At 39.8% G+C, this 20,701-nt stretch overlaps 1 protein-coding gene across 2 annotated transcripts in view; it reads left to right on the forward strand.

The window, feature by feature from the left end:
* The first annotated feature begins 652 nt into the window (after positions 1-652).
* Positions 653-20,701, forward strand: part of marchf9.S (membrane associated ring-CH-type finger 9 S homeolog) — a 113,798-nt gene continuing 93,749 nt past the window's right edge. The window contains exons 1-2 of one of the 2 annotated variants that reach the window (XM_041584437.1): positions 653-809; positions 1,208-2,331. In XM_041584437.1, the coding sequence (XP_041440371.1) occupies positions 2,008-2,331 (324 nt within the window). In that variant the 5' untranslated portion in view covers positions 653-809; positions 1,208-2,007. Of the gene's footprint in view, positions 810-1,079; positions 2,332-20,701 lie in introns of those variants that run through there. The other variant, XM_018250097.2, reaches the window with a different exon arrangement.

Raw genomic sequence — 20,701 nt, forward strand, 5'->3', positions numbered from 1 at the left:
CTGTTATTGCAGCAGTCAGCAGATGAGATCAGAAGCAGGACAGCTGCCCACTGCAGCTACATACAGAGCACTGCAGTAGAAGGTAGATTACTAGCCAGCAAAGCTACCTAAGCTAAAATGTCCCTCAAACCCCTGCAGACTTCTGTCCCTCCAATAACAGAGCAGTATCAAAACGATTACTAGCCAGCAAACTTTCAACTGTCCCTGAAATCACTAACAGGCAGCAGCTCTCTCCCTACACTATCTCTTCAGCACACACAGGCAGAGTGAAAAAACGCTGCAGGGCTTCGGTTTTTATAGGGAAGGGGAGTGGTCCAGGGGAGAGCTTCCTGATTGGCTGCCATGTACCTGCTGGTCTGGGGTGAGAGGGCAAAAAAAAGCGCCAACAATGGCGAACCCAAAATGGCGAACGTCGCGCGACGTTCGCGAACTTCCGGCGAGCGCGAACACCCGATGTTCGCGCGAACAAGTTCGCCGGCGAACAGTTCGCGACATCTCTAGTCAGGCCCCCCTGATACCCCTCTGTGCGGCTGCAGTTGCTCAGCACCACCACCACCTCCACCAGGCATTGCACCTCAGCAGCACAAACACTCTCTCTCTCTCTCTCTCTACACGAAATGTTTTATTTAATATACCACCACACCGGAAGCAGTAGCCATATTTATCCATCCAGCCCTTAGTGCAAAGACTCCCCTTCCCTCCTGTGCCCAGTGCAATACAAACACACTGTCTCTCTATGGAGGAGCCTCATTAGCTGCTCTCTGTGTGTGTGTGACCCTGTAGCACTTACACACCACAGCCAATGAATGGTAAGGAACTGTTACTGTATGTACTGTATGTGTGTGTGTGTGAGTGTCTATATACATATATACATATATAACATGCTCCATGCACACACATGTATACTGCATGTCACAATGAGGCTGAGGCTTCCCCTGTACAAAAGAGCTGACCTTCTATTGCACTGTATGTGTAATATATATGTAATGCAATAATGTCATGTGTGTGTATTGTATGTGAGTGTGTGTATTGTATGAGTGTGTGTCAGTGTGTGTATTGTATGAGTGAGTGTGTGTCAGTGTGTGTATTGTATGAGTGTGTGTCAGTGTGTGTGAGTGTATGTGAGTGTATTGTATGAGTGTATGTGGAGTGCAGCTCATCTCCCAGTGTAACTGCCATTGCTCGGCGCTGTGTTGTTGCTTTGCAGAGAGGAGTCTGCCCGTGTGGCATCAGTAGCAGCAGCAGGAGGAGGAGGAGGAGGCAGGTGCTTGTGATGCGGCTCCCAGTGTCGGGCTCAGTGGATGGGGAGAGGCAGCAGGAGGCTGGGGAAGCTGCTGAGACAATAGAGGATCCCCGCGCGTTGCATCGGAGGGAGAGAGCGGAGCAAGAGAAGGGGAGGGCGGGCGGAAGGATCGCAAGGCTGGAGAGAAGGGCTTATATATAGGTCCCATCCCGCTGGATTATACACAACATCTGTACAGCTCGGAGCGATCCTCCAGGGCAGCAGATTTGGTCCCATCTCGCTGATTGGTCTACACGTCGTTTGTGGCTGTTTTGTACCTTTAAAGCTGGATATATTGTTGGAGGCTTGAGCCCCGTGGAAGGATGTCCGGGGCAATTCATTGTCATTCAGGGGGGCAGTGAGTGGGGTCCTCCAGCTGTCAGTTTACAGGGGCCCCTGTGCTGGTGTCTGGGCATGTGAGCTCTAATGCCATTGGCCGCTTTCTCCCAGTCCGACCCTTTATATAACACTGTGCACTTGCTCTTGGGCTACAGCCCATTGGCCCTGTTTGTTACCTGGTGCATTTCTGGCCTGGATCCCCCCGCGTCCAACTTGCCAGGGTTATTGTTCTGAGCTGACCCCATGCAGTGCGACCCCCTCCCTGGCACCGGCGAGCTGAGCAGCAGAGGGCCACTCGGAGCAGAATCCATGCCTTTCCTCCTGGGACCCGTCACACTCAGCAGCAGCAGCGGTAGCCATAGGGCCCCGGGGCCACCTGCCGGTGAATGATGTTTAAGTACCGGCTCCGCATGTTCTTCAATGAACTGAAGGTTCTGGTATTAACCCGATCCGGGAGAAGCGAGCCGGAGCCGGGCCAGGCCATGCGTGGACTCGGGGTCGGTGGCTGCGGATGGCCGCCCTTTGGCGACTGCTCCTCCCGAGACGACGACGAGGAATATTATGGGGCCGAGCCCAGACCCCGCAGTTTGGGGCTGGAGGAGAAGGACGGGCGGATCGGGGCTGCGCTGGACGCTGTGTCCCTGGGGAGCAGCATTGACAGTGGCATGAGAAGCCCGCAGTGCAGGATCTGCTTCCAGGGGCCAGAGCAGGTAAGAGCCGGGCCTTTGAGTCCTGCCGCGGGGAGTGGGGTGAGGGGAGAGCTGCTGTGTCACCTGAGGTAAAGGCTCTGTCTGCTGGAGTTTATCATGTGAGCAATAAAGTACATCAGGGGGGGACCCTCCAGCTGCTCAGCTGCTACATTTGACTGTGAGTAGGAACTGACAGTGATGCTGCTCAATTGTTACTGGGATGTGACCTGGGTGTGTCCAGGAATCCATAATGCCGGAATATTGTGTACACTGGGGGATCTAGCATCTCTTTTCACCTGAATCCCAGAGATCTACATTGTAGCCATGTGGGGCCTCAGTGAGCCCAGGATACACCATGATGTGTGGGCAGGACTGCAGGGCAATCTTGTTCCCAGGGCTCAGGCATTAAACACTTGCCCTGGGGTCTTTTCCTGTAACCAGAAGAGGCCCCACTCACACTGTAAGGGTCAGGCCACATTGGGCGTTTTGGGGATATTTGGTCGCCTGGCGACTAATCGTTTTTGCGGCGACCAATCTCCCCAAACACCTTCCCTCACTCTGCGCCGGCTAAAATGAAAAAACGCCGGCGCTAATCAAATGCAGCAATTCATTTTCCGAAGTCGCCCGAATCGCCGCGTGTGATTAGCGCCGGCACTTTTTCATTTTAGCCAGCACAAAGTGAGGGAAGGCATTTGGGGAGATTGGTCGCTGCAAAAACGAAGCGATTAGTCGCCAGGCAACCAATTCTCCCCAAAACACCCAGTGTGGCCTGACCCTAATGTTGTGTCATGCACTCACATTGTCCTGGCACTACACTGGGCACATGGCTATAGGCCTAGGTGAAGCCTGTGCTATGAAGCCTCTGTGTGGATGTGATGAAAGATAATGGAAAATTAAAAACAAGCAGTTTATTGCTCTCAGCGCTGTGATGCTCCAATATCTACATTTGAAGTGACTGTAGAACAAAAGCTCTTATACAGGAAAATGACTTCAGCTTGGGGTTTGATACCTTTCTTGTCGCTTGTGATTTGGTTGGTTGACATGCAGGGGGAAAGCTTTGGCTGTAACACATACATAGACCTGTCTCTCTTGCATTCCTTCTGTATTCGCCTTCTTTGTTTCCTGCTTGTTCAGTGCTGCAAAGCAATAGCAATGGGGTTAAGGTTTGGATTTGTTAGAATTTACCTGTGCCTTTAGCTGGAGTTGGCAGTTGAGGTGTAGTCCAACAACAACGTGAGGGAAGCTGCTTGGCCATTCAGTATCAGACTGGGTCTTCTAGGGCCCACCAGAGAAACTGACACTTTGGTCCCAATTTCTCAGCAATTATATATAGTATATGGTAAATAATTATATATAGTATATAATAGTAAATAATTATATATAGTAATGGTAAATAATTATATATATAGTATATAATAGTAAATAATTATATATAGTAATGGTAAATAATTCTATATAGTATATAATAGTAAATAATTCTATATAGTAATGGTTAATAATTATATACAGTATAGTAATGGTAAATAATTATATCTAGTATATAATAGTTAATAATTATATATAGTAATGGTAAATAATTATATCTAGTATATAATAGTTAATAATTATATATAGTAATGGTAAATAATTATATCTAGTATATAATAGTTAACAATTATATATAGTAAATAAGAATGGGGCACTGTGAGTCCACCAGGATATCTTCATACTCTTGTAGGCCATTCTGACCATGTGGGTATTCCTGATATAGGAAAAAAGGTGGATCAGCGCCTTTGGCAACGGAGTCGAACTCACCAGAAACAAAAAGAAGGGAGGAAAAAAAGAATCGACATATAGTATAGTATTTTCGGAAATATTAGTTCCACACCAGGTTTTTGTATACAAAATTTCTATTTTGTTATATTTGTTCCCCTTTTTCCAAAATTTCCTCTATTTTAATCCTCCATTTCGCTTAAAAAGAAAAAGTTAGGATGGTTAGAGAACTAGCTATACAGATAGGATGTATCTTTAGATAAAAGTAAGAATGAGAAAGTACTGTGTAGACGATTGGAAGTGATATTAGAGATTGTATATGCAAACAGCGGTTGCCCAGAAAACTTCGACATGGAAACGAACCACGAAGAAACATCGGAGAGAGGTTTGGACCGCATTTGGAACGCATAGCGGTAGGAAATACAGCGGTAACCATGGCAACTAGCCGAGGAACGGCTTTTTAAGGAAATCATGCGACGGATATCCCCATGCCTCTGAGGAAGCTGATTGGACCAGCGAAACGCGTCAGGCAGTAGGGGACAGGACTCTGACCAGCAGGAACGCAACCACGAGGGATAGGAAAAGCCGGCTCTTTTATTCCTACCCCGGAAAGACCTGGGCAACCTGTTAAGGACAGCTGATTTTATCGAAATGTTTGTGAAACTCGATTAAAATGTGAGTGCAAAATTTTTATGTAAGTTTTTAAATATTTATTAAAACGTATTACACAATATACGTCTCTATTCCATGTGGGAGTGATTGGAGGAACTGAGAAAAGAAGAAAGGGTCGTAAAATAATACTACATGCGAGTCATACATCAAGGTCTTGTAAGTAGGCATTTTAGCCATTTTTTGGTGGAAGGTACAGAAGTTTGTCCCAAAGGGAAAGGAAAACACTATTATACGTGGTTGAAAAAATAAAAAGTCTTGTAAGTAGGCACTTTAACCATTTGTTGGTGGAAGATACACATGCATGTTGAGAAGTAAAAGCACAGCCCCCGAAATGGAGGATTAAAATAGAGAAATTTTGGAAAAAGGGGAACAAATATAACAAAATAGAAATTTTGTATACAAGCACCTGGTGTGGAACGAATATTTCCGAAAATACTATACTATATGTAGATTCTTTTTTTCCTCCCTTCTTTTTGTTTCTGGTGAGTTCGACTCCGTTGCCAAAGGCGCTGATCCACCTTTTTTCCTATATGAAGCATTCCACAGTTGAGAGACTGAATTAGGATCGGCAGGAGGGGACTAAACTAAAGGACTAACTTTTTTCATTTCTGGTACATATTTTGCATTTTGTGCATGTATTGCATTTAGAGAATTTCTGTGTAATTTTGGGTATTCCTGATGTATGTACTAAAATATAAAGAATAGAATTATAGTGAAACCTCAATTTTACACCCACCTCATTTTACATTGTTGTTTTGTGGTCCCACCTATATATTATGCATAATACATTTCCCTGATTTTACATTTTTCTGGATTTTACACCATTTATTTCAAAAACTTTAAAATGGGGGTTCTACTGTATATTGGTTGTTTCTTTTTGCAGCCCAAACACTCAGGATTCTAGGGGCCCCAGCAGTGGCATAACTAGATGTTACTGGGCCCATAGCAAATTAATTTTAGAGCCCTCAACATATCCAGAGGTTTTTAGCAATATATATTGAAATTGTTCATTAATTAGGGCTTCATGGGACCCACTATACTGCCTGGGCCCCCCTGCAGCCTCTGTAATTTCAGCCCTAGGCCCCAGTTATAATTCCTTCTCTGCTCTTTCTTAAAACCAGCTCTGTTATAATCCCTATCTCTGTCTTTAGTATACAGGTATAGGATCCCTTATCCGGAAACCCGATATCCTGAAAGCTCCGAATTACGGAATGTCTCCCATATACTCCCATTTTATCCAAATAATCCAGATTTTTAGAAATGATTTCCTTTATCTCAGTAATAATAAAACAGTACCTTGTACTTGATCCCAACTAAGATATAATTAATCCTTATTGGAAGCAAAACCAGCCTATTGGGTTTATTTAATGTTTAAATGCATTTCTAGTAGACTTAAGGCATGAAGACCAAAATTACGGAAACATCCGTTATCTGGAAAACCCCAGGTCCCGAGCATTCTGGATAAGAGGTCCCATAATGTTCTGTACCCTTCTATAAATACATAGGAGCTTCACGGCTACCATACTGCCTGTTCTTATCACATTGTGTGACTAAATGCTTTCCAATGCTAATAATAACAATTATATGCTCTTAGTCAAAGTATTAGGTACGTGTATGTCTTAACACAGTCCAAAAACATAGTTACAAGTCTTTTGGCAATAGCCAGGGCTGTATATGTGAACCTGCAGTGGCAGAACATTGTTTCTAGTGCCCCACTATTAATTAGAAGAGTTTAGCTGGCATATTAGCTAGGGATGCACCGAATCCAGGATTCGGTTCGGGATTCGGCCTTTTTCAGCACGATTCGGATTCGGCCTAATCCTTCTGCACCAGCCGAACCGAATCCTAATTTGCATATGCAAATTAGGGGCGGGAGGGAAATTGCATGACTTCTTGTCAGAAAACAAGGAAGTAAAAAATGTTTTCCCCTTACCACCCCTAATTTGCATATGCAAATTAGGGTTTGGATTCGGTTCGGTATTCGGCCGAATCTTTCACAAAGGATTCGGGGGTTCGGCCGAATCCAAAAAAGTGGATTCGGTGCATCCCTAATATTAGCTATAGCAATGGCGAGGCCATGAAAGTATCAACTCTTTGGATTTAATTCTTCTGTATTTAATTCTATAAATTATGTCAGACAATAAGTTGAAAAAACAAGATATAATGTATCATACATATTTATTTACAATGCTTTTAAAGCATTTTGCTTTTAAAGATTTTGCTTTTAAAGATTAGAATGTAAGCACCAGGATTCTCAACTGTCAGTTATTTGCCTTTAGATGTGTGTGACTCCCCCTGGCACATAGGGCATTTTGTTTTGTAGTTTTCAGCATCTTCTCAGGCCTCCTTCCATGTTTAACGTGTGATTGAATTGCATGCTTGGCAAAACTGTGACCCTGATGTAGATGTGTTTATCTCTGTAGCTTCAGTATATGTTTGCAGATTGAAAATATGAACAGGCAAGGAGTCGATGATTAGTTATAGAACCTCAATAACATTGGTGAATGTTTCCTTTTCCAAAATGGAGGCTTGATGGTAATAATCATTGCAATCGGATTAAGACCACGGGCACTATAACAGAGACTTTTTTTTTTGTGGACTGCTTTGATTTATTTGTATTTGCACCAAATGAGCATGTTAGAGTTGTTGCTTTTATGTTCCGTAATATTAGTTACTTCCAAATTATGGGATTAGAGTGGGGAGAGGGAGGAATAGTATCAGGGCTGAATTTATCTTCAGGGCGCCCAGAGGCCGGCATCCTCCAACACCCGCTCCTCTGGATCGTGTGTAAGCACATTCTTTTATCTTAAAGGAGAAGGAAAGGTTAAAACTAAGTACACTTTATCAGAAAGGTCTATGTAAATACATCAGTAAACCCTCAAAGTAATGCTGCTCTGAGTCCTCTGTCAAAAGAAACACAGCATTTCTTTCCTTCTATTGTGTCCACATGGGCTTCTGTATCAGACTTCCTGTTTTCAGCATAAACCTCCAGGGCTAGGGCTTGAGCATGCTCAGTTTGCTTCTCTCTCCCTTCCCCCCCTCCCTACTTGATACTGACAAGTTCCCATGATTTTTATAGGAACGTGTTGGTATCGCTTTAAGGCATTTCAATAAATGTTCAGTTGTTAATAAGTATGTACTGTGGATACAATATGACTAAATTAGAATCTATGGAGAATTACTTTGCCTTGTGATACTACAGCTCCCATGTGTATTTATTGTATCTAGTGATGGGCAAATAAATTAGGCAAGCATGGATTTGCCGTGAATCTCCGCCTTTTGCGTCCGTGAATACTGTACATTTGCAAAACTGTGACAGAAATTTGGCAGCGATAATTTAGCTGCAACAAAAAAAAATTGTTGCACGTCAAAATTGTTGAGCTCATAAACTTGTGGCGCCCATTGACTTTCGCAATTTATTCACCGTTTCGCTAATTTTTCAGTGCAGCGAAACAGGACAGATTTGCCCATCACTTAGGGGCAGATTCACTAACTTCGAGTGAAGGATTCGAATGAAAAAAATTCGAATTTCGAAGTATTTTTTGGGTACTTCGACCATCGAATTGGTTAAATTCGTTCGAATTCGAACGAAATCGAACGATTCGAAGTAAAAATCGTTCGACTATTCGACCATTCGATAGTCGAAGTACTTTCCCTTTAAAAAAAACTTCGACCCCCTACTTCGGCAGATAAAACCTACCGAAGTCAATGTTAGCCTATGGGGAAGGTCCCCATAGGCTTGCTAAACTTTTCTTGATCGAAGGATATTCATTCGATCGTTTGATTAAAATCCTTCGAATCGTTCGATTCGAAGGATTTAATCGTTCGATCGAACGAAAAATCCTTTGATCGTTCGATCGAACGTTTAGCGCTAAATCCTTCGACTTCGATATTCGAAGTCGAAGGATTTCAATTCGAGGGTCGAATTTCGAAGTATTTTTAACTTCGAAATTCGACCCTTAGTGAATCTGCCCCTAACTGTATGATGTAAATATGGAGACAATACCACAGACTATCTATAACCCCTTCTCACCTGTACTATTCACGCTTTCTGCTGACAAGTTGAGGGTAGTTGCAGGCACGTACATTTGCCTTTTTTTCTATGCAGTATTGTGGTTTTATGGTAGTAAGAGTTTCTAGTGACACATATACCATGCCTCTTTGATTGTATACTGTATATCTATGCCCCTGTCTCCATTAATAATATCCATAACAAGAGTCTTCTAGTATGTTATCTACAAACACAGATTCCCTAACGCCATTCATTCTATGTAGTTGAATTTTTTATTAGTTGAATTTTTACGTTTGGGTTGGGATTTATTCTTCTTTAATTATGTATATAAAAAAAGCAAACTATTGTTATATATGCAATCCTTTGATGTTTACAGCGTATTGTTATAGTTCAAGTAATAGGTTCTGTTCAGGGTGTTATATTTGTTGCAAATCCAGATACTAATCAGTGGCTGTTTATTGCCTTTGTGTCTAAAATTTTGTTTGGCTTTGTCTGCCTTGTCCTCTGAGGTTGCCAGTTCCAAGATATGTTTGTTTTGTATTGTGTTTACCAAAGGCGTTGTGTTTGGGAACTACTAATCAGACTTCATAGGCAGCAGAAGATGGTTATGGCAGGGGGGCCCAAGAAGAAGTAAACAGGTGGCGCGCATAGTGCGCCACCGCGAAAATCTGGCAACGCCCCCTTTTGGCCGTTCCCTTTGGACTCCAAAAGTAGTAGCAGCAGCGGCCTCTCCGGACCCCGGGTAGTAGCACTTGGAGGAACATCATTTCATTTCTACTATGTATTGTATTTACTGTATAATGACAATAAAATCCACTTAACTTGACTCCACTTACTTTCCCGTGTGGTTTCACTAAATTTTCAGGAAAATCAAACCATAGCATTGGGGGGCAAAATCTGCTTAACGTCTTGCACTGCAGGAAGGGGGTATTAACACCACATGTATAATTTTAACAGAGAGCTGTGAATGCGGCACTAGAAGCACATCATGGGGAAAAGGATTCTGTAACTTAAAGTACATTACATGCAGAGACTGTGAGATACTCAAAAGACACACAAAGTAGCAGTAGGTACTGATCTCCCAAGGACATAATATAGAGAAGGCACCACAAGTAATATAAAGAACATTATATAGTAAGAAGCAGAGGGCACTGGCACACCAAATAAATACATAGACAGCAATGGACAATGGCACCACAAGCAGTAAGATATAGAGAATACTGGTAGGCCAAGCAAAATAAACAGTAAAACAAAGTGGGTATAAGCACAAGAATGCATTATATAGTAAGAATCAGTGAGCACAGGCACTCCAAGCCTATAAGTTCTAGCACCTCCTTTATTGCCAAAATGCAAGGTATGAGGAGCTGTAGGCCTGGAGCATTGTGTAACCTGTAGTAGGGAAAGCCATGCAGTGACTGCATTAGTAATGTGGAAAATTTAAATATCTCTCACTACATGGATCCCTTTTATGCTAGTTAGACAGCAATGCTATATTGTAATGGGACTGTTGAACACATTCTCCAATCTCACTGCATCAGCATAAGAATTATATATAAACATAGTAATTTAGGTTAAAAAAAGACACGTCTAGCCTTTTGGCCTAAGTAAAACCTGTCTAACCTTCTAAAGCTTCTCCAATTTGGTTCAAAAAATTTCTTCCTGACTCCAAGATGCAATTGGACCATTTTCTGGATTAACTTTATACTAAGATCTTTAACCCTGTATTTTCTGTATACCCCCCACCCAGAAAGCAGGATGTCACAGTAGAATTCCTTGTATAAATACCCCTAGAAATCATAGCGGAATGGCAACTTAATTTATAAATACCCCCAGAATTCATAGCAGAATGGTACCCCCAGAACTTATATCAAGATAGCACGGTGGCAATTCCATGTTTAAATACCCCCAGGATTCATAGTAGGATGGCACAGGCACAATTCCATGTATAAATGCCCCCAGAATTCATAATAGGATGGCACTGGCGCAATTTCATGTATAAATACCCCCAGAATTCATGGCAGGATGGCACAGCACAATTCCATGTATAACTACCCCCAGAATTCATAGTAGGATGGCACAGGCGCAATACCATGTATAAATGCCCCCAGAATTCATAGTAGGATGGCACAGTGCAATTCCATGTATAAATACCCCCAGAACCCATAGCAAGATGGCAAAGGCGCAATTCCATGTATAAATACCCCCACACTGCCTATAGTCGGAGAAGAGACAAATAGAGAGGACATTGACAAATTGGCAATGATGATCAGCTACTCACCCTCACCTAGGATGATTCACAAGGGTGCCTGGTGGAGAGGTAGAATCCCAGTCGGGCACAGATTTAGACGTGCTGGCTTTTTCATGCTGTAATGCAATCTCTGTCTTCCCACGGGGGAAGGGGGGAGCAGGGCCTTGGTGCCACTTCTCCCCCATGCCCCCCTGAAGGTACGCTGCCAGCCCGCCATTGTCTCCTGTTCCGGGCTCTGTGACAGGCAGGGCTATGGCACAATCTCAGTTAGGCCACAGGTGAAGGGGTGAATGGGCCCAGGTGCAACTTCTCCCCCATGCTCCCCTGTAGTGACAATGCCAGCACGACTACTGTGTCCTCTTTCGGACTCTGTGGCAGGCGGGGCTTTTAGTGCAATTTCAGGTAGGCCGCAGGGGAAGGGGTTAAGCGGGCCTGGGTGCAAGTGTGTCCCCCGTAGCAACACCACCAGCCTGCCCGCCACTGTCTCCTCTTCCGGGGCTCACACAAATGCACACACAAAAAAAAAAAATTGCAAAAAAAATTGTAAAAAAAAACAAAAAACTTTCCAAACCTAGAGGAGGAAAATTCTGGGGGGCCATGGCCCCTATTCCCCCCTGGTTCCAACATCTATGAATCAGATGTATGATGCCAGTAAATTTATTCTGAGGCTTTCTAGAGTCCAGTTATTTTACTTTGTACCTAGATGGTCATACACTTTAAAATGTATGTCAGAAATATTGCTCAGTAGAAGGTAGTGTAATATTAAAATTCTAGCATATGAGAAGAAAGAAAGAAAGAAAGAAAGAAAGAAAGAAAGAAAGAAAGAAAGAAAGAAAGAAAGAAAATAATTGTTTATTTGTTGTTGTCAGATTCACAAGACACATACCAATATTATTGCTGTTCAACAAACCAAAGAATACACAAGCTTGGTATGTGTATGGAACATTGGACAAAGGTAAACCTGTAGTGTCCTTAGATCCAATGATCGTAGATACTTGGCCTAAATGATGTGGAGGCATATCTGTGGTTACACTTGGCACAGATTTATTAAGCCAGTCCTTGATTTGATGGCTGGATCATAGAGGGTCCACACACACACAGACCAATGCAGTTGTCTGCCAATACCAACCACACTTTCACCTGACAAATTAATATTCTGAACAGGTTTTAGTCTTGAAAAATCATTTTGGTTCCAAAATGAAATGATGTATTGCCAATTTAGTTGAAAACTCGCTCAGCTCGTCTGTCTTATTGCGCGTTCTTTCACCAACTTAATGGTATTTATGGGTAGTAGTCACTGTTTGTAGAGATTGATGCTTTCCATTTAATTACTTATGCTGTCCGATGTGAGAAATTTGGATCTAAGGCTCATTTATGCATCTGTACCTAAAAACTTGTTTTGAGGAGTTATACATTTATTTGCTAAATATAGCAGTTTTATGTCAAAACCTAAATGTTTGATGTGTTCAATTCCAAATTTAGAATCCAATTAATACTCATTGTGCCTCTGGAATATATGAGTATATCAGTTGATAGCAGCTGTTAATTATTGGCTATGTGTCATGTTGTAGATTGGAGGAAAGGGAGGTCGGATGTTTTATGGTGGTTGAGTCTGGATTCAAGACATAAGAACAAGCATGTAATTGGCCGAGAGGTAGGCAGTTGTGATGGCTGGTTTGTATTCAGAGGAAATACAGAAGAGCACCCAAATGATCTCTTATTATTAGTTGTGTTATATTAACCTCAAATGATTGGAACCTTTGTCATCTTAAAAATGACACAAAAATCTTTAAGAAGTCTAATAGTCCACAGGATGTTTATTGATTCTGTTGAATAAGCGAAATGGCCAATATTATGCCAAATTCAATTAAACACCAATAAACACAACATTATGTTTCCGTGAATCAAATATTCCCAGCAGCAGAATTCGAAAGCATTTGCAATATAACTCCCACAAAGTCGAAGCTCAGCAAGATTTCCTATCCGCAGAATACACAATCCTGTACTAAAAAGTCCATCCCATTTATGTCATGCGATGTCTTATTGCAACAAACTTATTGTAATGTTTGGAGTTTTTTAGTACAGCTTCCAATACAGTTAATCGAGATCACCACCAATCTGGTTCATCATTTTTCACTGCAGAAATAGCGTTTATCTACAACTTCTACTTCTAGGACAGTGTAGTCCATCTGGAGACCTACTGTTTAGAAGATGTTGGTCTTCAACAGATTTGATTGGCCCCTGGAGCTTAAACTCCATGCCTAAAACCTGCTAAGATGCTGTAGAAGTCAGTGGGAAGTGTGGTTTGTAGCATTTAAACGAGGGACACACATAAGGGTAATGGAAATATTACAGTGTCTCCTCTGCTTATATTTCATCCGCAACAGCATCTGGCAGCACACGATCTGTATCATCACCATGATTTATGTATGTAGTTCCAGGATTTTTCCATCCCTGATGTGGGTTCACTTTGGCAAGCAAATTGTTCCAAATAATATTTATATAACAGATCTAAAAAATGCAAATAAAAATCTTATCAAAGAACAAGTCTGGATCAGCGTTACATATATCTGTCTAAAAAAAGTATAATCCTAAAGAAAAAAACAATTATTATGATAATACAGGTATGGGACCTATAATCCTGAATGCTCAGGACCTGGGGTTTTCCAGATAACGGATCTTTCTGTAATTTGGATATTCAAACCTGTAATCTACTAGAAGATTGTGTAAACATTAATTAAACCCAATAGGCTAGTTTTGCTTCCAATAATAATTAATTATATCTTGGATCAAGTGCAAGATACTGTTTTATTATTACTTATTTAGATAAAATGAGCCTATGGGAGACATCCTTTCCATAATTCAGAGCTTTATGGATAATAGAATATGTGTATATAGGGCGTTTCTGAAATCACATAAAATAAAACAGCAACAAAAAACGCTAAAGAAAATACCACAGAGTAAAAAAGATCAGCAAAAGAGAAAAAGAAAGGAAAGGAAGGGGCAACCACCAAAAATCATGTAGCATATAAAGACACATTTAACTTCTATAAAACTGTGCATACAGAGCAAAATAATATATAAAATGCCAAACAATAGTGGATAATATATAATGGGAAGGTATTCCATCTATCTTTATATGTGTCCCCTTGTGCCATTCTACCCAGGGAGGCCATTGTAAAGTTGTTTTATTCCCTATATTGTTGAGCCTTATTGCCATTAATTCATACTTGCCATTTGAGGAAATTTCTGCGATCAGTTGGTTTGTAATCTCCATCTTCTGGCAATTAATGACCAGGCTGCAAAAGTAATCTGATGGATTATATGGTATAATGTAATTTATTATCCCCCAAAAAACTAAGGCTGGTTTTATCAAACAGGACCCTTTGTAAATTCTAGTAGGATCCAGTTCACTTTTTTTCTGTAGAGTCATAAAATTTATCTTAATCTCCAGCAAATTTTACCAAAATACATAAGGGCATCAATTCAAATTAGCAGAAAGATGGTTTTATTCTAAGGAGCAAAAAGTGTTTTTAGAACCATGGCACCCAGACTGAAAAATGCCAGTGGAATCGTGCCCAAATGTGGTCTAGCAGCCCATTATTCACAAAAATTTTGTGTCTAATACAGTTTGTAAATGAGGCCTTCAAGGACTATAACACCATCCTAAAGTTGTTCTTTAGTTATGAGATCATAACAGGAGACCAAGAGCACAAATAGTATAATATAAATATAGTATAATATAAAATAAAAAACATGTTATGTGGAAATTCTTTCCTCACAGCTTAACTCTTCTGTCACATCTTTTAAACTGAGTTGATCCTCTTTGTACTTTGCCATTTACCTGTCTCAGTTACTATTTATGAACTTATTCTCATGTATCGTGCATTAAGGATTTATAAATGGAGAAGATTACGCTTTCCTCCCAGGCATATATGATCCATTTAATGGTGAGCTCTACTTTTAAATCTAGGGCTTAATATCTCCCAAATTCTTTCCATTAGGGAGTTTCCTAAAGCATTTCCATTAAATGTATACAGTATCAAGCAAGCTTATTTTTAATTCCCAATGGTAAAACCCATCTATCATTTTTTTGCCTTGCACCCCAACCAAAATACCCCACCAATTCAGTTCAGAGCTCTTTGTAGAAAATCACATCATGGCTTAACTTTATTATTCTGCATATAAACTACATTCAGACATTACTTTCAGTCCCAAATCACTAGCTTTCTTCTATATCATACATTATAGAGCTTCTTCTACAGATTTTTAATTAGGAAGAGGTGCAGAGAGCAGTAGTGCCATCATACAAGTGTTGTAGGAGCATAAGTACAAGTATGTAGGAGGACTAAGGGGTACGATTTTGTGACCCTTAGTGGCCTTGCACTTGTGCCTGGAACATAATTCAAAGGCCCCTTAAATCGCCTTACTGTTCTTTAGGACATGGCCTGGAGTCCTATAATTACAGTAATCATGATAAAAATAAGCCCATTAATATAAAAGAAATGCAGGTACAGGATACAATATCCAGAAGCCACACATTTGTCTATGCTCTATATTTTCTGAGGTTTTCAATGGAGGTGTTATTTCTCTATGCCGCACACTATAAAGTAAATGTAATGCCTAAATACAGGTTTGCCTAAATTATGTAAATCTGACATGCCAAAAATGATCAAAACAATCAAAACAGTATTATAACTATATATACTGTACTGATGAGCAACAAATCAACTGAAGTTGAACTTGTACTTATAGAATTATCATATGAAAACGTTACAGATATTCACAAGTACTCAAAACCGGAGCAGGAAACATTTCCAAATATCAGCCAACATGATGAATGTTTGGCTTGTAAAAATGATCCAGAGAATTATAATAACCCTCCAAAACCACATATTTCCTGATAACAAGAATTCTCTGAGCAGTCAAACTTTTGAGGGGGTGTCTAATCCCTGACGGCTATGGATAATGATAAATAACCACTGTGATCGAAATGGCCTAATTATTTGATTAATAATGGGTAAAATTGATCAATTAGATTTAAATTCGACAAAGATGGAATGGATAGGAATCATGGACTTTACATTTATTATTTGATCTTTTGCTAAATCTAATACAGTATATGTATTTCCAGTTATTGTATAAACATAGAGCATACACATGTACACTTACACTACACACATAAACAGTCGCATCATTAGTATTTTATCCACAACCCACAATTACTACTGTATATAATTATAGGGGAATTTAGGGGACTCTATAAAATTGTGGCAGGAAATAAAGAGACGGTGTGTTATATGTATGATACAAAAAATGTAAATCTGGCATTATTGCTTCATAAAGGTCCCAGTGAGGATCGAAAATTTGGGAATCGGATGCATGAGTGAAATAAAACAACACTTTTTTCACTAAATGGTGTGTGGCTCATGCTGCTGATCATCTATTTTTGATCCAGCACTGATCTTCATAATTTAATTATATAGTTCTAACAATGATAAATTATGATTAGAGATCTATTTTACCTTTAAGGATTACGGCTCGGCTTCTAGAACAGTAGAATACTGATGTATGGGTAAATCTAGTTTCTGAAAATTGATCTGTCGGTTTAGTCACTTAAGTTGCTTAACCTCTTGCTTTTGTGCTGATAATATTAAATTTAAAGACTTGTATGATCCCTAGACAGTAAGAAAGATCTTGTGTAAGCATCTGTTGGAAATCATCCTGAACTTTTAGTATAGAGTTATTTAATGATGACACTGGAGTGATAACAAAACAAGCCGGTGGTTTTATTATTGACAAGAAATGACTGTAATATTCTTCATAATGCAGTGGAACAAGCAGCACAGAGACTTTATGATTCAGAGAAACCTTTGATTGGAGCAGACATTTATTCCTATTCGAGATTAGTTTCCTTTAGTTTCTTATAGATAAATAATAGATTCAACTTTTTCTGAAAATAATGCCAGTCTTCATATGTCTGTTATATCCGTTCCTTATTAATAACATTGACACCAGGGTTAATATTTAGTCACTAGGCTGGTAAAACTAGCTATACTAGTTTTATATTTTAAAACTGCAGTTTGCTTGTCATTCATGTGTGCAATATCTATCTATTATCTATCTGTCTATCTATTTGTCTTATTTCTTTGTCTGTCTTCCTTATATGTAAATATATACCCTTGTTGCTTTTCCTGTCTATTCTGAGGGTTTGGGGTCTGTACAAGAGATGCTCCTCAGTTTTTTCTCCATATCTACTTTAAGGAAATTTTAGGTAAGCCAAGTAAAAATCAGAGATAGTATCATTATGAGTTCTTATCAGCTGTAAGATATTGATATAACAAGCTTAGGGTAGAGACACACGCAAAGATTCGGATAGATTTAGTCGTCCGGCAACAAATCGTCTTTTCTTCGAGCGACTAATCTCCCCGAAATGCCTTCCCGACAGCTAGAATCAAAATCACCGATGGGATGGTACTCGGAGCGATTCAGGTGATTTCGGAAAACGAATGATCCAAGTGCCATCCCGTCTGCAATTTCGATTCTAGCCATCGGAAGGCAGTTCGGGGAGATTAGTCACCCGAAGAAGAGGCGATTTGTTGATAGATCTCCCCGAATATTGGCGTGTGTCTCTGCCCTTAAAATAAGATTGAAGAGAAAGGCACACCAATAAGTGCATATAGAAATGAACATATATTAAGTACTACAATATTTGTCTGTTTCGGAATGATAAAACACAAATGTTAATGTTCTAATTATTTTAGGAAGCCTATTCTTTTTATACTACATTAGAGGAGCAGCAGTGGAGTCTAAAAGCCTTTACAATATATATATATGTATATGTCATTTTTGAAAAAAAGTCATAGTGAAGAGATATGCAAATATATAAAGGTCATGGAATGGAGTATTGCAGTATATTTTAAAGAGGGCTTTGCACTTTATGGCTAATACCTCCTCTTGTCATTTCAGATGAATGTAGAATGAAACTAAAAAGCATGAGCATTCTAATGTTTTTCAAGTGCTATAAAAAATAGTCAGTGGTTTGTTGGTTTATCTATCCTTCCAGCTCTCTATTTTGAAATTCAGTCTGTAGTGTATTAAAATTTCATTATATGCACACTCTGACCTGACTTGTCTAGTCTAGTAGCAACACTGCCTTCTCCTCGCAGTTCATCTAGGTTTCAGCCATGATTCTTCTGTTTATTTCTATGCTTTTGGCATAAACAGGCACCTCTGCAAAAAGCCCTTAAGCAGTTCATACCCACGCCTACTGACTCTCTCCCTGGTCTGACTTTTGTGCGCTCAACCTCATAGTTACAGATACAGGGAATTATGTCTTTAGAAAACAGCAGACTGATGCTTGGGGCCAAAATTAGCAGTGCTGATATAAGCAGACTGTACTGAAGCGGTGAGTATTGAATTTAACGAACAAACCATGTAATTCCTTAGCCCGCTTCCCAGTCCTGTTAATTGTAACTCTTCTGCTCCTGCTCAGCAACTTGTATTATTCTGTAATGACATTATTACTCTAGTTTTGTAGCAGTTGGAGGTAAATGTTAATTTTCTTCATGCTAGGCTCCAGCAAATAGATGTAACCTGCAACAAGATTTGCTGTATTTTGTTTTTCCCCCATAATATTTCCCTATGCAACCTGTAATCTAAACATAAGAAGATTGTAAACCTCCCACGTTAATCAGCCATTATCACACAATTGCAATATCTGTGCAATAGTGACACTTATTATTGCATACATACAGTATGCATACATACACTGTTTTCCAGAATACAGTGGTTAGGTTGATGTGGATTCAAAATACTATATTTTTTGGCATATTAAATGATTGTGTAGAATAGTTTTTCCTTGAACAGTCTAGGAAATGTGCGTTAAAGAATAAAGTTTTTTCTTTGTACAGTGAAAGTGTAAAAATGTAATTCAAAGACACTTTCCATCTAGTTATCAAGTCCAGCGATTTAGTATATTTATTCCAAATGTCATTAAAATTATTTGTAAATGTAATTGCTATTGAAGGCAGTATCTGTCTGGTTTATTTTCTCTGCACTCCTATTTCTGACTCCTGAAACAAAGTCAGACCTGGCGGAGAACTGGCTAGGAGTAACCATTAACAGACTGAAAGATGAATTGGTATGGGTCTGAATATAATAAAAACTTAAAAAATATAAGAATCTAACCCCAGAATGAATCTGCATGCTTGGTTGGCAACTATCACTGGTAGTGATGGGCGAATTTGGGGCGTTTTGCTGAAAAATGTGCGAAAATTCACCGAAACGGCAAAAAATTCACAAACGGCGCCGGGGTCTTGTTTTTTGGACGCTGGCGAAAATGTGTCGGCATCCAAATAAACGGACCATTTTTTTTAATTCTGTGGTGACTTTTCACTACGGTTTCGCAAATTTATTCGCTGGTGGCGAATCATGGGAATTTGTGGCAAATTTGCGCCTGTCGAATAAATTTGCCCATCACTAATCACTGGACTTGATAACTAGATGACTTCTTATATCAGAGGATACTAAAGAGGAAGGTATTTTTTTCTTTCAAGCCTATACAGGTGTTTGCACATCCCTTTCTTCATGGGTCAAGAGGAAACCTTTTTACTTGCATGCAAGTAGGTTTCAGAGTCTGACAGGCTGTTCCATCCTTTTCAGTGCTCTGTCATTTGTTAATGAGACTTGTAACAGTAGATTATTCACAGTAACCTTAGTATAGGGAGGATGTTGGGTTTCACATCCATCTCTGCAAATGACAATGACAGAAGAATGTGAATAGGGGCTGGCGTGTCTTTTTTTAGTTGACATATAGCATTTGTTATAAAGATGCTATTCTTAAAAACCACTATACGGGTATGGGATCCATTATCTGGAACCCAGCTATCCAGAAACCTCCAAATTACGGACTCCATTTTATCCAAATAATCCAACTTTTCTTTTTATCTGTAATAATAAAACAGTACCCTGTACTTGATCCCAACTGATATAATGAATTAATCCTAATTGGAAGCAAAACCAGCCTACTGGGTTTATTTAATGTTTACATGATTTTCTAATAGACTTAAGGCATGAAGATCCAAATTACAGAAAGAAAACCCAGGTTTCGAGCATTCTGGATAACAGGTCCCATACCTGTATATTATTCAGGCAATAAATACTTGCCTTGCCCAGAAAAAAAGCTGGTGAATGGAAAGAACTAAATAACTAGCTTCTCCTCTAAATAAAAATACTACTAATTGGGAAAAGTTTGAAGCATGGTGACATTGCGTTTGTCTTCTTCAGTATATTTCAGTATTCCTCTAGAAGTGGAAAAGTTCTGGCCTATAAAATGATGAAGAAAATGTCAGAAAAGTCTAATAATGAGACAAAACAGACTTATTATATAAAGAAGGACTGTTCAACCTATGGCTCTTCAAGCTGTTGCTGAAATACAAGTACCAGCATATTTATTACAGCCGTAGTTTGTCAGTGAGGGCTGAGAGTTGAGTGTTATCAGCAACACTGATAGAAAATGTCACATCTTACACTCATGTTGCCATCTTTCTTTACTATCTTCAACCTTTCTTATTCAACTGATGCTTTCTGTAATCCACCCCTCTTTGGATCCCCTAATGAAAACCCCTAACAGTCTGATTCAGGGTCCTAAAGATCCAATAACATCCAATATGGTCCATGTATAGAAAGTTGCATACCTCCCAACT

Source organism: Xenopus laevis, chromosome 2S (genome assembly GCF_017654675.1).
Source record: "Xenopus laevis strain J_2021 chromosome 2S, Xenopus_laevis_v10.1, whole genome shotgun sequence".
Lineage (NCBI taxonomy): Eukaryota > Metazoa > Chordata > Amphibia > Anura > Pipidae > Xenopus > Xenopus laevis.